This window comes from Erythrolamprus reginae, chromosome 2, assembly GCF_031021105.1.
Source record: "Erythrolamprus reginae isolate rEryReg1 chromosome 2, rEryReg1.hap1, whole genome shotgun sequence".
NCBI classification, from domain to species: domain Eukaryota; kingdom Metazoa; phylum Chordata; class Lepidosauria; order Squamata; family Dipsadidae; genus Erythrolamprus; species Erythrolamprus reginae.
Window position 1 is genome coordinate 340,873,354 of NC_091951.1, and position 19,474 is coordinate 340,892,827.

The window sequence follows — 19,474 nt, forward strand, 5'->3', positions numbered from 1 at the left end:
TAAACCTCAAGCAGTTAGCCTGTGAGAACCAAGGTCACTGAAGCAGGCGTTGGCTGGGCTTTCCAGACATTTTCTCACAACAATATTGTGACGCTTAAACTGACAATGTGACCTGCACTAATAGGAGAGAGGGAGGGAGGATTCTATACTTTAATTATGTTAAATTGCATGGGAATTATCCAGAGCTGGTTTTGCTTTTATTCTGCGCTGAAATGATGTACTCAATAAAGTTTTGCATTAAGAGATTGGATCCTTTCTACAGTGCTTGCGGTGGGATCCATCAGTCAGAACCTTGGTAATAGTTGTTAGTTCATTCTTGGTTAATCCAGTCCTTTGTTAATGCAGTCTTGTGCAGAATGGGCATCTATCTATCTATCTATCTATCTATCTATCTATCTATCTATCTATCTATCTATCTATCTATCTACCCATCATCTACCCATCATCTACCCATCTACCCATCTACCCATCTACCCATATATCTATCTATCTATCTATCTATCTATCTATCTATCTATCTATCTATCTATCTATCTATCTATCTATCTATCTATCCCGAAGGACTCAGGGCAGCTTACAGCAAAGATAAAAACAGTATAAAATAATAAAATGTGACAATTGATAATAATAATATAAAGACCCTTTAAATATTATCACTACAGTCAAACTAACAAATGTTTTGTTTATTTATTTAGTTGAATTTATATGCTGCCCACTCCCTTAGGACTCCCAATCAAATCATGTCTAGGCTGGAATTAAGATGTCAATTCTCAGGGCCCCCAGGCCTTCCCGCAGGTCTTTTTTAAAGCCAGTAGGGTGAGGGTGGTATTGTCCTTAGGGAGCAGTTGATTCCAAAGAGCTGGGGCTGCTATAGAGAAGGCCCTGCCCCGTGGGCTCTAATCGGTCGCTGGGAGGTATGTGGAAGGAGATTTGCCCGTAAATAGTCAATGGGTGACATGGGCGGAAGCAAAAAAATAGCTGAAATCTCTCACTAGCGTGCGTCCTCTCATGCGGGTTTGCTTCCTGCGCATGTGCAGAAGCAAAAACACACTGGGAGACACGAGCACACATGCAGGAGAAGTGGAGTTGCGTGCGCAGTGCGCTAGTAGCGGCAGGAATGGGAATCCACCCCTGGTCTTGACTAAAAGACCTTTAAAGTCCCTTCCAATTCTGTTACATTGGTATTCTAATCCAGTGTTTCCCAACCTTGGCAACTTGAAGATATTTGGACTTCAACTCCCAGAATTCCCCAGCCAGCAAATGCTGGCTGGGGAATTCTGGGACTTGAAGTCCAAATATCTTCAAGTTGCCAAGGTTGGGAAACACTGTTCTAATCAACATGATTGGAGAAGGTCACTTATGGACAAAAAGGGCTTCTCACTCTAAACCAGTTAATAATAATAATAATAATAATAATAATAATAATAATAATAATAATAATAATTTATTGGATTTGTATGCCGCTCCTCTCCACAGACTGAACGAACATTTCCCCCCCAAAAAAGGTCTGAGAATGACGCTAAGCAAAGAGTTGACTTCAGAATCATAAAAGCAAAATATTATGCGCAGTAGGGCTCCTAATCACATTTTATAAATGTCAGTGCACTGTAAACTGCAAAGATGAAAGTTTGTTTTGCATAACATTAATGCAAAGATATTGGTAGACATACATCAAATCTCCTGTAATCCAAACTATTTGCAAATCAAAGCATTTTTAGCGTTTTTTTTAAGAAAAGTGGGTATAAAAGATGCATTGCATCAATAACCACATTATAATTTGATAAGTATTAATCACATGGTTCTTTAAGTCATGTAGGATCATTTTAAATTTTAAAATTACAGTGGTACCTCTACCTAAGAACACCACTACTTACGAACTTTCCTAGATAAGAACCAGGTGTTCAAGATTTTTTGCTTCTTCTCAAGAACCATTTTCCACTTACAAACCTGAGCCTCTGAAACTGTAACCAGAAAAGGCAGGGAGAAGCCTCCGTGGGGCCTCTCTAGGAATCTCCTGGGAGGAAACAGAGCCTCCACCCTCCCTGCGGTTCTCCCAATTGCACACATTATTTGCTTTTACATTGATTCCTATGGGAAAAATTGCTTCTTCTTACAAACTTTTCTACTTAAGAACATGGTTACGGAATGAATTAAGTTCGTAAGTAGAGGTACCACTGTACTTGCTTTTAAAAAATTAATGACAAATGGTGAGCTGTCTCTTGAAGGCTTAATAAACCTTCACATAATTCAGGGGTTCAAGAAAACTGACACAGTAGTGAACTCAGATCTTTGATCCCAGAACGGAGACATTTTTCCATGCATAGATGTCAAAGAGCCCACTTACCATCCCATAAATTGTCTCAAGGAAAAGAAAATGTTTTGTAGTAGGAAGAGAACAGGGGAGAAATGCTATATTTCCAGTGATCAGCAGGTGATCCACAGTACAACAGCTGTTAAACTTTTTTTGTGTGAAATACTATTATTTTTGTGTGATAACCAGAAGCATCAAAAGTGCTATGCAATAATCAAATTATAGAGCCTCTTCATGGGCTTGAAGTTAAAAGCTGCCCTGAGTCCCATGGGATTGGGTGGCATAGAATTCAAATAGATAGATAGATAGATAGATAGATAGATAGATAGATAGATAGATAGATAGATAGATAGATAGATAGATAGATAGATAGATAATACTTTAACAACACAATATAACTCCAAGTAAATCAAACTTCTGTGAAATCAAACTGTCCACTTGGGAAGCAACACAGATTGAGAATCAATTTCACATGCTGTTGTGCACATTCAACTTTGTACAGAACAAAGTATTCAATGAGAATATTTCATTCATTCAGATCTAGGATGTGTTATTTGAGTGTTCGCTTTATTTTTGCCCCAAGCCTGGCAGCATAAATGAGTCTTAACACTCTTGTGAGGAGGATAGGGGCAGTGCGAATCTCCAGGGGGAACTGATTCCAGAGTATATACAGGTAACATATACAGTGGATAATGAATGAGTAATGAAACTTCTGCAAGAAAACAACTAAGCTAAAAGAGCACCAAGGAGTCCATCCTCTTCAGTGTTATAACATTGAAATGTTCAATCTACATTAGTATAATGTTCAGGAACCAATGATGTTCAACAAATAGAGGAAAGACGTTGAAACTTTACTATTGCCCCTTGCCTTCTCCAAGAAGCTAAACTCTCAGACTTTCAAACAACCGTCTCTATTTTTCTTCTCCATAATCTACTAACAATGGAAAGCAAATCCCAAGGCTCTACTATAACTGCTGTTCAGTTCCAGGAAGACTATAGTCCTGGGAGAAAAACACCAAAGAAAGAATTGTTCACTGTGAATTCATCATAACCTTTCTTCTATACACCCAAGATAGTCAGCGATGTTCTTTTTATTTTCTCAGATGACTTACATACTCACACAGTTGCTTTTCATAGTGCTAATAAATAAACATTCACCCTGCAAAATAATTCCACCATAGAAAATCTGCAAAATCCAAACTCGCCTTTCAAAAACAATTGAAAATTATGAGGGCATTGGATGGCCTTCATCTCAGTACTCGGGAACAAAGAATGCAACATAAGAAGCAAAAATAGTTCTTTCTACTCACCCAATACTGATAACTCAGCCGATGCACTGCTGTTCTCATCTCTGTATGTGACCACACAGGTATAACTTCCGGAATCGTCATCCGTTGCATTAGAAATCAATAAGTTACTGCCAGCCAACAGTGAGTATTTTTTCGCCCTGAAAGATTGACATAAAACTACTGTTTCAAGCAAGACAATATGCCAGGGTCATTTTCTCTATAGCAGTGATGGCTCGACTACTGTAACGCTCTCTACATGGGGCTACCTTTGAAAAGTGTTCGGAAACTTCAGATCGTGCAGAATGCAGCTGCGAGAGCAATCATAGGCTTTCCCAGATATGCCCATGTTACTCCAACACTCCTCAGTCTGCATTGGTTGCCGATCTGTTTCCGGTCACAATTCAAAGTGTTGGCTATGACCTATAAAGCCCTTCATGGCACCGGACCAGACTATCTCAGGGACCGCCTTCTGCTGCACGAATCCCAGCGACCAGTTAGGTCCCACAGAGTTGGCCTTCTCCCGGTCCCGTCAACTAAACAATGTTGTTTGGCGGGACCCAGGGGAAGAGCCTTCTCTGTGGCGGCCCCAACTCTCTGGAACCAACTCCCCCCAGAGATTAGAATTGGCCCCACCCTCCTTGCCTTTCGTAAGCTGCTTAAAACCCACCTCTGCCGCCAGGCATGGGGGAACTAAGATACACTTCCCCCTAGGCCTTTACAATTTTATGCATGGTATGTTTGTATGTATGATTGATTTTTATATATTGGATTATTTTTTAGTATTGGATTATTATTATATGCTGTTTTATTATTGCTGTTAGCCGCCCCGAGTCTGCGGAGAGGGGCAGCATACAAATCCAATAAATAAATAAAATAAATAAATAAGATGGTGAACTTGTGGTACAGGTGCCACAGGTGGCACGCAGAGCTATATTTATTTATTTATTTATTCATTCATTCAGTCAGTCAGTCAGTCAGTCAGTCAGTCAGTCAGTCAGTCAGTCAGTCAGTCAGTCATTCAATTTTTATGCCGCCCTTCTCCTTAGACTCAGGGAAGCTTACAATATGTTAGCAATAGCACTTTTTAACAAAGCCAGCATATTGCCCCCACAATCCAGGTCTTCATTTTACCCAGCTAAGAAGGATGGAAGGCTGAGTCAACCTTGAGCCGGTGATGAGATTTGAACTGCTGACCTACAGATATATTGCTCTCTTATATCTCCTATACCTTTCTTCTATTCCTATATCTCTTCTTCTATTCATTCATTGATATGTTCTATTACTATATCTTCTTTTCTATTCTTTCTTAGATATATTTTACTATGAGTATCTCCTCTATAACCTTCATCATGTATTTTACTATGTGTGTGTATATATATATATTTGTTTTCGTAGATTTTCACAGGTACAGGTATGACAGTCTTGGTATATTCGGGTTTCTTCCCGTGTAGGATTTAGAAATTTCTGGCGACGTTTCGACGAGGTCCCACTCGTCATCTTCAGGCTGGTGCTTCTGTCCTTGTTCTAGGGCGAACACAGCAAGACCTGAGCCGCCTTCCTTCTATAAATACTGGTGGCTGGGTGTAGTTTGATGGCTCAGCAATTGCCTGCTGTGTAGAAACTTCCTGGTGAGTCAGTGGGGTAACACCTGGGGTCGTTGATGTGACTGAGGCATGCTGATTAATTAGTGATTGTGGATTAGGCGTGATATCCTGAGTAGTTGGAGCTTGCAGGCTACTTGATTGTTTTGCAATGTGTGTTCTGAGTCTGGTTTCAGTTTCTATGGCTGGGATACGTTTGTTCATGAGGGCTGGTTTCCAGATGTCTGGTAGGCGGGAGGTATCATCCCGCTTGTTCATATCCCCAAAATATGAACATCCCCAAAATATGAACAAGCAGGATGATACCTCCCGCCTACCAGACATCTGGAAACCAGCCCTCATTAACAAACGTATCCCAGCCATAGAAACTGAAACCAGACTGACACACATACACACACACACACACACCTTTTGGCATGCTAACCAAAAAAGGTTTGCCATCCCTGGTCTAGTGGTTAAGGCACTTGAGCCGGTGATGAGATTTTAACTGTTGTCCTACAGATCTACAGTCAGTTTCAGTGGCCTGCAGTACAGCACTCTACCTGCTATGCCACCCCAGCTCTATCTGCTGGCAGGCAAGCTGTTGCCATAGCTCAGCTCCAACATGAATGTGTGTGCCAGCTGGGCTAGAAAGAAGGAGACTATGAGTTCAAGCCCTGCTTTAGCCATGAGAGCCAGCTGGGTGATTTAGACCAGTCACATCCTCTTCCAAATTCACCTCACAGGGTTGTTGTTGTGTGAAAAATAGGAGAAGGAGGGAGAAGTATTAAAAACTGCATATGAATAAAATAAGTAATGTCATAAAATGTGGTCATGTGACTGTGAAATAGTGCAAATGGCCATAAATAATGACCAAGTTGTGGGTGCTGGAAGTGGGCCCTACCTCCTTTTTTTCAGGTAGGTCATAACTTTGAACGATCACTAAACAAATGTCTGTCAGTCTAGGACTATCTATATTTATTGCGTCCTGAAGTTGTGAATTCTCCAACACAGATGTTTTATAACCATTTATCTGAAGTGGTGTAGGGTTTCCTGCCTAAGCAGGGGGTTGGACTAGAAGACCTCGAAGGTCCTTTCCAAGCAGTGATGAGCTCCTATGGGTACGGACAGGTATGCAGAACCGGTAGAAAATTTTTGAATTTTTTTTCTTCCCCCCCCCCCTTCTGGGCTCTGGGTATGTTTTTCCTATGGCAGTAAATGAGGTTGAATGTGTATAATTTTAGAAGAGCTGTGCATGTGTGTACATACACACAGAGAGAGTTTATATGGTACATAATGTATATTTTTGTGTGTCTGTGTCAGGGGAGGGCTACTGCCCAGATGGGGGGAAACACAGTGGGCTAGCGGAAATGGAGTTCCACCCCAGAGCACCCAATTTTCACGGAAAGATGTTGAAAGAAAATGGAGGGTGTGCTGCATAAGACACGCCCACAGTGTGGTAGTAAAATTTTTAGTAGCCCTTCACTGCCCAAAACTAAGGTGCATCTTATACTCTGGTGCTTTTTATACTCCCCAAAATACACAGTACCGGTAGAAAAAAATTGATTCCTCACCCCCTCTGGGCTCTGGGTATGTTTTTTCCTATTGCAGTAAATGTGGTTGAATGTGTATAATTTTAGAAGTGCTCTCTCTCTCTCTCTCTCTCTCTCTCTCTCTCTCTCTCTCTCTCTGTACATACACATACAGTTTATATAGTAGATAATGTATATTTTTGTTTACCTTTGTTTAATATGTATGTACACATATGGCATATATATAAATAGAATTAAATAGTATATTTTGGATGTTCAGTAATAGTAAATAGATAGGGAAATTGTATCTCTGAGGTGAGGAAAGGCCGGGCACCCTAACCCTAACCCTTGATGTGAGTGACATCAAGTTGGCCACCTTTAAGCCAGTCACGACCTTTAAGCCATCCCAGTCACGTGATCATGAAGCCTCTCCCACATGGTCACATGGCCGGCAAGCCACGCCCACAAAATAAGCGATGCCCACAGTGTGGCAGTAAAAATTTTGCAGTCCTTCACGGCTTACAACTCTATTAAACCCTTTCATGGGTTTAAACCTCGCTACATACCTGAATGTGATTGGTTCATCTCCTCGCAGCCACGTAAACATTGGGGCTGGATAGCCTGAAACACAGCACTCCAAAATGGCGTCTTTCCCTTCTACAACCACCACATTGGATGGCCTCTGAAGAAAAAACTGTTGCCTGTGCAACCCAGGATCTAGAAAAAAAGGGGGGGGGGAGAAAAGAAATGGTTATTTTAAAACAAGCACATTATTTCTCTTAGTAACAGTGGGGAACAGTGTTTAAATAATCACAGTGGGAATCTATTGTATCACCTGAGGAGAGGAAGTGCATGAGAGAAAAATGGCAGATAATGTTATTCAAGCAAGAACAACATAAAATGCCTATACCAAATAAGTATAGAAATCTTTGTGGATGCATCAAGTACATTACTTTGGTTAAGCACAGGGGTGGGGAGCGTATTTATAGCTTGAGAGTTAACAATATCCTTCTTCAATTTGTGAAGGTCTGGTATATTACCTAATAGAGGTAGAAAATAAAATATTTCAAATAGCGATTCTAGATAACGAGGCAGCACAGCTTTCATTGTAAACTTTCTCGTGATTATTCCAGTACTGAAGGGGGAAAAAAGTGAGTGAGATTTTTTTTTATGAAATGTATCCGTTGAATAAAATTGTTCTCAATGGCAAAATAGGTCTCTCTTTTTTTCTTCTGCAAATAGCTCGCTTTTTCCCCTGCGAATCTCAATCCCATAATAATAGTTATAATTTTGTGGAGATCAATGAGTTCAAAACCTTGCTTGGTGCTATCTTTGCTCCATTTAAACCCAGTCAATGAAGAGGATCCCACAACCTCTCTGGGTAATTGGTTCCATTATGAAGCTGATATTATCATCAGGGGTCCAAACATTCAGTTGGAATCTGCTTATATATAACTTAATCATTTTCCCCCTTCCCTGGAATTAAAAAGGGCCTTAAACATCCTCAAATGATAGTTTGTCTGATATTTGAACACGCAGGTTCAAATTATTCCCCACCCCACAAATCTAAACATAGAAACATAGGAAATTGAGGGCAGAAAAAGACCTCATGGTCCATCTAGTCTGCCCTTATACTATTTCCTGTATTTTATCTTAGGATGGATATATTTTTATCCCAGGCATGCTTAAATTCAGTTACTGTGGATTTACCAACCATGTCTGCTGGAAGTTTGTTCCAAGCATCTACTACTCTTTCAGTAAAAAAAATATTTTCTCATGTTGCTTCTGATCTTTCCCCCAACTAACTTCAGATTGTACCCCCTTGTTCTTGTGTTCACTTTCCTATTAAAAACACTTCCCTCCTGAACCTTATTTAACCCTTTAACATCTTTAAATGTTTCGCTCATGTCCCCCCCCTTTCTCTTCTGTCCTACTACCTTTGTTTTCTTTTACCATAGTTGTTCTGTTTCTATGTCTTTATGTTTTGTTATCTTCTCCTGTTCTCTTCTCTTTTGCTTGTCTTTTCTGTCGATACTGCCACATCCACATTCATTCATTCATTCATTCATTCATTATGTATGCATGCATGCATGCATTTATCTATCTATCTATCTATCTATCTATCTATCTATCTATCTATCTATCTATCTATCTATTTATTTAGTCCAATAAACAAAGAGGGTTGTAGTGGGTATATATCTATATACAGTACACATAGTAAAATACATGATGAAGGTTATAGAGGAGATACTCATAGTAAATATATATCTAAGAAATAATAGAAAAGAAGGTATAGTAATAGAACATATCAATGAAAGAATAGAAGAAAGGTATAGGAGATATAGTAGAGCAATAGGACAGGGGACGGAAGGCACTCTAGTGCACTTGTACTCGCCCCTTACTGACCTCTTAGGAATCAGGATAGGTCATCCATAGATAATCTAAGGGTAAAGTGTTGGGGGTTTGGGGATGACACTATGGAGTCCGGTAATGAGTTCTACACTTCGACAACTCAGTTACTGAAGTCATATTTTTTACGGTCAAGTTTGAAGCGGTTAATATTAAGTTTAAATCTGTTGTGTGCTCTTGTGTTGTTGTGGTTGAAGCTGAAGTAGTCGCCGACAGGCAGGACGTTGCAGCATATGATCTTGTGGGCAATACTTAGATCTTGTTTAAGGCGTCTTAGTTCTAAACTTTCTAGGCCCAGGATTGAAAGTCTAGTCTCATAGGGTATTCTATTTCGAGTGGAGGAGTGAAGGGCTCTTCTGGTAAAGTATCTTTGGACATTTTCAAGGGTGTTAATGTCTGAGATGCGATATGGGTTCCAAACAGATGAGCTGTATTCGAGGATGGGTCTGGCAAAAGTTTTGTAAACTCCGGTAAGTAGTGTGAGATTGCCAGAGCAGAAGCTATGTAGGATTAGGTTTACAATTCTTGAAGCCTTCTTGGCTATATTGTTGCAGTGGGCTTCTTTGACTTCTTTCTTATCAATAGTTGTGAAGTCTGTTATGTGGCAGGTGCCTGTCTGTTTGCAATACAAAGTTCCAGAGCACTTTAGCTTCTTCATTTTTATTATTTTCTCTGTTTTATGGTCCCACTATACTTGCATGCAGGCAAATGGTATTTCTTGCAGATCTTCCAATCTACTATTGTTGCTACTTTCCCATGCTGATATTTGTAGTCGGTTCATGTGATCTTGCTGCAGCTAGCCAGGTGGACTATTATTTCTTCAGCTTCTTTGCAGATGTAGCACTTGCAGTAACATTATTAACATCTGTTTCCTTCATTGCTAATACTGTTCTTGTTCCTACATCTATTGAACCATAGAAGAGTATATATTTTGTTTAGCATTCGGAAGTAAGCAATAATCATTTTCTATGTGATTATCATGGCCATTTCTCAATAATATAACAGTTCTCCCTCCTAGAAGTACAGTATAATTGATTTTTCCCAGCACAATTACCACAAATGTTCAGTAATTATCATTACAACTTTTTTCCACTTCTTACATTTTGAATTGCCTAAATGAAATGCAGTTACAATTGAAGAAACTGGGATGGGGGAAGATAGAGAAGAGTAAATGATCAACTCAAAATTATTTTAATTGGATTAAGGGTTAGGTTTTATATAAGTTTAATAACATGAATTTGATTGCTTCAGTTTACAATTTGAATAGGAATAATTAGAAACCCACAATTTTCTACTATGTTTTATTGTGGGAACTGAAGATTTCATGGAATTACATTTAATGGTGGGGGGGGGAGGTTGTCAATGCTTGCAGCAAAAAATCAGATTTGGAAGGGATCTTGGAGGTCTTCTAATCCAACCCCCTGCTCAAGCAGAAGACCATGAATCCCAGCGACCAGTTAGGTCCCACAGAGTTGGCCTTCTCAGGGTCCCATCGACTAAACAATGTTGTTTGGCGGGACCCAGGGGAAGAGCCTTCTCTGTGGCGGCCCCAACCCTCTGGAACCAACTCCCCCCAGAGATCAGAATTGCCCCCACCCTCCTCGCCTTTCGTAACCTCCTTAAAACCCACCTCTGTCGTCAGACATGGGGGAACTGAGATATTATCTTCCCCCTAGGCCTATACAATTTATGCATGGTATGTTTGTGTGTATGTTTGGTTTTTAAATTAGGGTCTTTTAAACTATTTTAAATATTAGATTTGTTATATATTGTTTCACTATTGTTGTTAGCCGGGCCGAATCTACGGAGAGGGGCGGCATACAAATCAAATAAATGAATGAATGAATGAATAATAATAATAATAATAATAATAATTATTATTATTATTATTATTATTATTATTATTATTATTATTATTATTATTATTATTAGCATTAGCATTAGCATTAGCATTATTATTAATTAGATTTGTATGCTGCCCCTCTCAGAGGACTCGGAGCGGCTCACAACAGCAAAAGCAATATAATAAAATACAAATCCCACGTTTGTATCATTCCAGACAAAAGGTTATGTAATTTCTTCTTAGTTTGCTTGATTTGACCAAGCAACACTGGACTGTGAACATTAGCTTGTTGTTAAAACAACATAAAATTTTTGTTCAGAATTATTTTTTGTTACACTACCTCATGACCTTTTTTAAAAAAACCAGTGAGATAGAATGCCTCGTTTAGATTTGACTGAAAATGAAAATTAATCCCCTCTTATGTGTACAGGTAGCCATCAAAAACATTTGAAAGGGTGGCCAAAATCACTCAAGATGGCAGACATGAAGACTGACTTAAAGCCCCGCCTTCTTTTTACTTACTTGCATAAACAACAGACATTAAAAGGGGGAGGCCACAGCTGCCATCTTGAATATTTTTGGCCACTATGGTTTTCAATAGTTGTTAATATATTTTAATGGTTGTTGTTGTTGTTATGATTTTGTACTGGAGTTTTTACATTTATTTGGTGTTTCTAACTATGAGTCACTCAGAGTCATATTTGTGAGATGGGCAGTATTTGACCAATTGAACAAACCAACAAATTACATGTATATCACTGAGAACAGATGTGCAGATTCCAAAAAGTCCATATTCTGGAAATTAGTTGGATCAATACACATATTGGTTGCTAAGTTTTCCTACAAACCGGGAAGATTTATTTATTTATCTATCTATCTATCTATCTATCTATCTATCTATCTATCTATCTATCTATCTATCTATCTATTTATTTATGATTGGATTTATAGGGGGGGGCCTCTCTGAGGACTCGGGGTGGCTTACAGCACATAAAATAAAACAATATAATACAATGTCCAATTAAACTAAAATCCCCAATTATTAAAAAGTCAAGCATTCCCACTCAAACCACAAACATACATAACATTCATCGGTCAAGGGGTTAGAGTCTAACGGACCCAAGATATACACTTTTAATGTAATCAAATTAAATCATTGGGTTCAATGCATGATATATCACATATCTGGAAATTTTGTGTGTATATTATATTAATAAATATTCATATAATAGAAGTGCCGGAGTGGCACAGCATATAGAGTGCTGTACAGCAGGCCACTGAAGCTGACTGTAGATCTGTAGGTCAGCGGTTCAAATCTCATCACCTGACCTGGATTGTGGGGGCAATATGCTGGTTCTGTTAAAAAGTGCTATTGCTAACATGTTGCAAGCCACCCTGAGTCTAAGGAGAAGGTCAGCATAAAAATTGAATGAATGAATGAATGAATGAATGAATGAATGAATGAATGAATGAATGAGTATATGCATGTATATATGCAGTAAGTATGTGTATGTGTACACATATACATGCAAACACACACACACACCCCGGTAAGAATATGATTAGCTGCTGACAGCAAAATAGCTTGAAATAGATCTATAATAGTCTCCCTTCCTTTTCATTATCAGCAAAAATATGTTTTATATATAATGTATTTATATATGTACATGGATTATACAACTTGATCAGGGCAAAGCAATAGATGCAATCTATATATACTTCTGCAAATATTATATATATACAGTGTGTGTGTGTGTGTGTGTGTATGAAAAGATCCTTGCTTTTATGTAATGCCAATCGATTTAGTCATTGTATGCACAATCTTTTCAATGGGGATTTTATACTCTGGCAATGTCAGCAAGGGCTGATGAAAGTTTAGCATATTAAAAAAATTGAAAGGTTCTGGAGATTGTGATATATAGGTGTGTGTGCGTGTGCGTGTGTGTGTGTGTATGTATGTGTGTGTGTGTAATCTGCTTTCAGGTTTAGGATGTTTTTCAAAATTGGAAATGCAGGATATGTATTTTGATACCAAAAGAAATAAGAGGAATTAGTGTAAAGCTTTAACACTGGCATTTGGAGAAGGGATCTTCAGAACCTTTGCTCTTGGTTCTATAAGCAAATCCCTCACCCAAGATTACAATATATAAAAGGCAGAGAGTACAAGAAAAACAAGCAGGAATTGAGTAAATCCAGTGACATTTTTAAAAGGCATTGTATAATCAGAACGAAAGCAGGCAGCCCTTGCTTACTTACCTTCCTTTGGCTGGTAAATAGCATTTATTTCCAAAGTAAAACCAGTTTGTCTCATGCACATATATACGTAGGTATAATTACCCTCCTTAAAAAGGCTTTTTGTTTTGTGGTTTATTTCACCCCTGCCATCACCTTCTGCTCTCAATCTTCCTATCTAGTCAACTTTTCCCTCTCCATCCCTTGTTTCTCCAATTTTTTGTTGTTGTTCTTGCTGGAGCAAGAAGGTTAAAAAAACCTTCAGAATTCCCATTTTTTGTGTCTACAAGCTATGCAACTGCAGTAGACTTTTGTTTGCTTCTGAAGATAAATTGTGCAGAGGCTGCAGAGGTGGGCTTCAAAAATTTTTAGCAAGAGGTTGTCTACTGGGTTGTTGGGTGGGTGTTGCCATGGTGGGCATGCCCAGGTTGGTGTCCTGCACCATGGTGAGGGGTGTTTTTGCCCACCCTGGCCTCTGGATGCTTTTCCTGAGCCTCCGGGAGGGCAAAAAACACCCTGAGTCCCAATGGGATTGAGTGGCATATAACTTTTTTTTCTACTTCTAAGGATGTGCAGAAGCCAAGTTTCTGGCATGTGTCAGCATCTCATTTTTGGCTTTATTTATAATTTGATTTGATTTATTGTATTTCTATGCCACCCAACTCCAGAATACCTCCGGAACCGCCTTCTACCGCACGAATCCCAGCGGCCCATAAGGTCCCACAGAGTTGGTCTTTTCCGGGTCCCATCGACCAAACAATGTTGTTTGGCAGGCCCCAGGGGAAGAGGCTTCTCTGTGGCGGCCCCGGCCCTTTGGAATCAACTCCCCCCGGAGATTAGAACGGTCCCCACCCTCCTTGTCTTTTGCAAGTTGTTGTTGTTGTTATTATTATTATTATTATTATTATTATTATTATTATTATTATTATTTAGATTTGTATGCCGCCCCTTTCCGTAGACTCGGGGCGGCTCACAACACAATAAAACAGTTCATAACAAATCTAATAATTTACAATTTAAAAATATTAAAAACCCCATTATTTAAACAAACATACATACAAGCATACCATACATAAATTGAATTGAATAGGTCCGGGGGAGATGTCTCAGTTCCCCCATGCCTGACGACAAAGGTGGGTTTTAAGGAGTTACTTAAGACCCACCTATATCGCCAGGCATGGGGGAATTAAGACATCTTCCCCAGGCTTTTTTATATTTTATGTTTGGTATGTATGTGTTGTATGGTTTTTAAATTGTTGGGGGTTTTGGTAATGTAATTTTATTATTAGATTTGTTCCATTGTTATACTGTTTTGATTGTTGTTGTTAGCCGCCCCGAGTCTTCAGAGATGGGCGACATACAAATCTAATAAATTGAATTGAATTTAATTTAATTTAACTCCCTATGGATTTTTGGAGAGGCACGCCCACACGATGCAGTAGGAAGCGAACCGAAGTATGTTAGAACCCACCCCTGCCTTACACCCGTTAAATCTTGCCTGTTTTTGGAGGGTATCTCTTCTGAAAATTATTCCAGATAAGAGTCTAGTGAATCTCATCAGAATTTCTAGGCACAGCGTATTAGTAGCTCAATTGCAGCAGTGCAATCCCCCCCAGCTAATGGCTATATGTTTTCTTGACAAACATATGGAACCTAATCAAACACTGATTACTTTCTGATATCCTATGATATAATTCAAGTTATAATTGAGACAGATATTAAACTACACATTTCTACATATGGGACTTGGATTGTAATAAATGAGAGATGACTTGCTTCGCTGCACATATGCAGAAACCCAGACACACAGAGGACATTTAGTAATCTAACATAGGAGTGAGTTGAAAATGAATTTGAGACTAGCTACCATGATTTGTGGATTGGATTGCATTATGATTTGTACAGCAGGCAAGAAGGTGTTGAAAAGGGCATAGTTTATGTGACCCTCTCATGTAGAAAGCTTGGGCCACTCTCTCCCAATATTTATTTATTTATTTATTTATTGGATTTGTATGTCACCCCTCTCCGCAGACTCGGGGCAGCTAACAACAATGATAAAAAACAACATGTAACAATCCAATTTAATAAAACAACTAAAAACCCTTATTATAAAAACCAAACATACACACACACAAACATACCATACATAACTTGTAATGGCCTAGGGGAAGGAGTATCCTAACTCCCCCATGCCTGGCGACAAAGGTGGGTCTTGAGTAATTTGCGAAAGACAAGGAGGGTGAGGGCCGTTCTAATCTCTGTGGGGAGTTGATTCCAGAGGGCCGGGGCCGCCACAGAGAAGGCTCTTCCCCTGGGGCCAGCCAAACGACATTGTTTGGTCGACGGGACCCGGAGAAGGCCAACTCTGTGGGACCTTATCGGCCGCTGGGATTCGTGCGGTAGAATATGATACGTTTCCTAGGTTTTGAGGTAGAACTTTTTCCATTCCAGAATATCAGGCATATAGGATGCAGGAATTTGTTCAAGACATGTAGAGGGTGCTTGGTTGCAGGAGGCCAAGTTTTATTATGTGAAATGTTCAAAACAATAGCCTTACACTTCAAAAGAGACACAGAACCTCTGGAAAAGGTACAGAAAAGAGCAACCAAAATGATAAGGGGACTAGAAACCAAGACATATGAAGAGAGGTTGCAGGAACTGGGCATGGATAGTCCAGTGAAAAGAAGGACTGGGGGGCGGGGGCATGATAGCAGTATACAAATACTTAAGGGATTGCTTGTATATGGAGAGGAAGTGTCACACTATTTTCCAGAGCACCACAGGGCCAGACGGGGATCAACGGATGGAAGCTGACCAAGGAGAGAAGAGATTCAACCTGGAAATAAGGAAGAACTTCCTGATGGTCAGAGCTATCAACCAATGGAATAGCCTGCCAGCGGAGGTTGTGAATGCCTCAACTCTGGACATATTCAAGAGGAAATTGGACTGCCATCTGGCTGGGGAGGTGTAGAGTTTCATGCTTGACAGGGGGTTAGACTTGATGACCTGCAAGGTCCCTTTCAACATACTACATACATACATACATGCTTGCATGCATACATACATACATACATACATACATACATACATACATACATAAACAAACACACAAACACACAAACAAACAAACAAATAAGAAGGATTGTAAATATATTCTGATAGATATATAATCATCGTTCTGATGGGAACCCCAGGTACAGTTTAAAAAAAGCCAAGTATGATCTCATAAAGACTGACCTCTCATCTCTTGATTGGCAAACACTATTCACTGGCTGTATTACTGCCAAACATCACTATAGCATTTTCTTACTTGAAGTCAGAAGAGTCATTAAACTATATATACCGGTACCACTAATAACACCCAATTCTCCATACTAACCTACCCAGGCTTCATGCTCTGGGCAATCCAGGCGTGATACCATGGTTTTCAAGACTGAACGATCCCAATGCAACTCCCCAAAACAGGAATAACAAACTACCCACAACAATAAGAAAGCTCCAAGAAAAAAAAATCTCTTTAGTGGAAAAACAAAACTGACTACCTTGCCAACTTCAAAAGCTGCTGCAAAAACGTATGCCAACAAATAAAGACTGACTGCACCAATTATCAGATCAATCAAGTGGAAAACCTCCTGCACACCAAATCCAACTGTCCAGTCTACAGTTTTGTAAACAACAAACTTAAAAGAGACCAGAACCATCCCACCCCTAAAAGGACCTAACAATAAAGACTGTAATGATGAAACTATTAAAGCCAACCCCCTTAATACTTTCTTCGTCTCAGTCTTTGTAAACAGCAACAACTTATGTCCAATATTTTATAGGCAAACCACAAACAATCACAATTATTTAATATACAGTGGTACCTATACTTATGAACTTAATTCATTACGTGACCAGGTTTTTAGTAGAAAAGTTTGTAAGAAGAAGCATTTTTTCCCCATAGGAATCAATGTAAAAGCAAATAATGCATGTGATTGGGGAAACCAGAGGGAGGGTGGAGGCCCTGTTTCCTCCCAGAAGATTCCTAGAGATGTCCCACGGAGACTTTTCCCCCTTTTCTGGCCCTGTTTCCTTCCAGGAGATTCCTAGAGAGGCCCCCAGAGCCTTCTCCCCGCCTTTTCAGGCCCTGTTTCATCCCAGGAGATTCCTAGAGAGGCCCCACAGAGGCTTCTCCCTGCCTTTTCTGGCCCTGTTTCCTCCCAGGACATTCCTAGAGAGGTCTCACAGAGCCTTCTTCCCGCCTTTTCTGGCCCTGTTTCCTCCCAGGAGATTCCTAGAGAGGCCCCACGGAGGCTTCTCCCTGCCTTTTCCGTTTACAGTTTCGGAGGTTCAGGTTTGTAAGTGGAAAATGGTTCTTGAGAAGAGGCAAAAAAAATCTTGAACACCCAGTTCTTATCTAGAAAAGTTCATAAGTAGAGGCGTTTTTGGTAGAGTTACCACTGTACACGGATTTCATAGAAGACAACATTGGAAAGCCACTACACAATCTAAAACCATCTCTATTAATTGGACCAGATGGACTCTGTGCCTATTTGTTTGTGCCTACACAAACAAATAATATAAAACATGTAATTTATATGTACTGTTGAGATGATGACCCTGGGGCTTTCAGCCTTCATTTCTGGTGACAGCAGGGCCCGAGGCTGACCTTATGATTTGTTTTCGCAGTTTCGCAGGTTGATTTGCAAAGAAATGGAAAGGGATTAAAGTTGATAGGGATCTTTAAGGGGAAAAGAGGCAGAAAAAATGATGCTAGGTCTTATCAACTTCACCGCACCACCTCAGTTGTTTTGCCTTTCAGGCCTTGGGTGTGGCATTATTAATCCCCTCAGTCAAAGAGAAGCTTCTGGAAGCTTCTGGATAAATCTCTCATTAAAGTGATACTCATCTCTCAATAAAGGGAATCTGTTAAGGTGTCTAACCTCAGTGCAGGGAACTTTGTGGGATGTGATTCCCCCTTCTCTTAGTCCCTTCTCCCTATTCTCTCTCCCCTCTCTTTCTCTCCTCTGTTTCCCCCCCCCCCTCTCGTCATGATGGAAATTCCAGCCTTACTTCGCACTGTCAAAAGATGTGATAAGAGAAAGTCTAAAGCAATCATGAGGAAAAAGGATAATAACATGCTTACTGTGATCTCCAGCAGCTCATATTTTCATCAAACAGTATAATCAAATATAGGACTGTTTTGACTAGTGGCGAGGTTAAAAAAAATCAGTTTATTATGTTATTTATTTGCATTAATGCAATTCACACTGTTGAATCCATATTTTGTGACTTCTGTAGATGTCATTCATTGGTTGAAATGAAACCAGAAAAGAGATAGCAGTTAAATTAAGGCAACAGAAGAAAGGGAATGGAGAAACAAGAACAAGAAAGAGTGAACAGGTAAATACTACAGAATACAGTAGAGAAGATTGGGCTTGGGCAGCATAAAAGTAGAATTAAATAAATAAAAATAAATAGAGTAGAGTAGAGTAGGGTAGGGTAGGGTAGAACAGAACAGAACAGAACAGAATAGAATTTTATTGGCCAAGCGTGATTGGACACACAAGGAATTTGTCTTGGTGCATATGCTCTCAGTGTACATAAAAGAAAAGATACATTTGTCAAAAATCATGTGGTACAACAGTTAATGATTGTCATAGGGGTCAAATAAGAAACGAAGAAACAATCAATATTAATAAAAATCTTAGGATACAAGTGACAAGTTAAGTGGGAGTAAAGGGATGATAGGAATGATGAGAAAAACTAGTAGAAATAGAAGTGCATATTTAGTAAAAACTCTGACAGTGTTGAGGGAATTATTTGTTTAGTAGAGTGATGGCGTTTGGGAAAAACCTGTTCTTGTGTCTAGTTGTCTTGGTGTGCAGTGCTCTGTAGCAACGTTTTGACGGTAGGAGTTGAAACAGTTTGTGTCCAGGATGCGAGGGGTCAGTGAATATTTTCCCTGTCCTCTTTTTAACTCGTGCAGTAAACAGGTCCTCTATTTATTTATTTATTTATTTATTTATTTATTTATTCATTCATTCATTCATTTATTCATTCATTCATTCATTCATTCATTCATTGGATTTGTATGCCGCCCCTCTCCGTAGACTCGGGGCGCCATACAAATCCATAGACTCAATGGAAGGCAGGTTGGCAGCAATTGTTTTTTCTGCAGTTCTGGAAAGAGTTGGAGAGTTGGAAGGGACCTTGGAGGCCTTCTAATCCGAAGCCTGCTTAGGCAGGATACCCTACACCACCACAGACAAATGGTTATCTAATCTCTTGATTAC

General features: G+C 39.5%; 1 protein-coding gene across 1 annotated transcript in view; it reads right to left on the reverse strand.

Moving 5' to 3' along the window:
* Window positions 1–19,474, reverse strand: part of DCC (DCC netrin 1 receptor) — a 927,153-nt gene that overhangs the window by 724,187 nt on the left and 183,492 nt on the right. The window contains exons 4-5 of the mRNA XM_070736918.1: window positions 7,279–7,429; window positions 3,622–3,758 (exon numbers count right to left, since the gene is read on the reverse strand). Coding sequence (XP_070593019.1) covers window positions 3,622–3,758; window positions 7,279–7,429 — 288 coding nt within the window. The remainder of the gene's footprint in view (window positions 1–3,621; window positions 3,759–7,278; window positions 7,430–19,474) is intronic.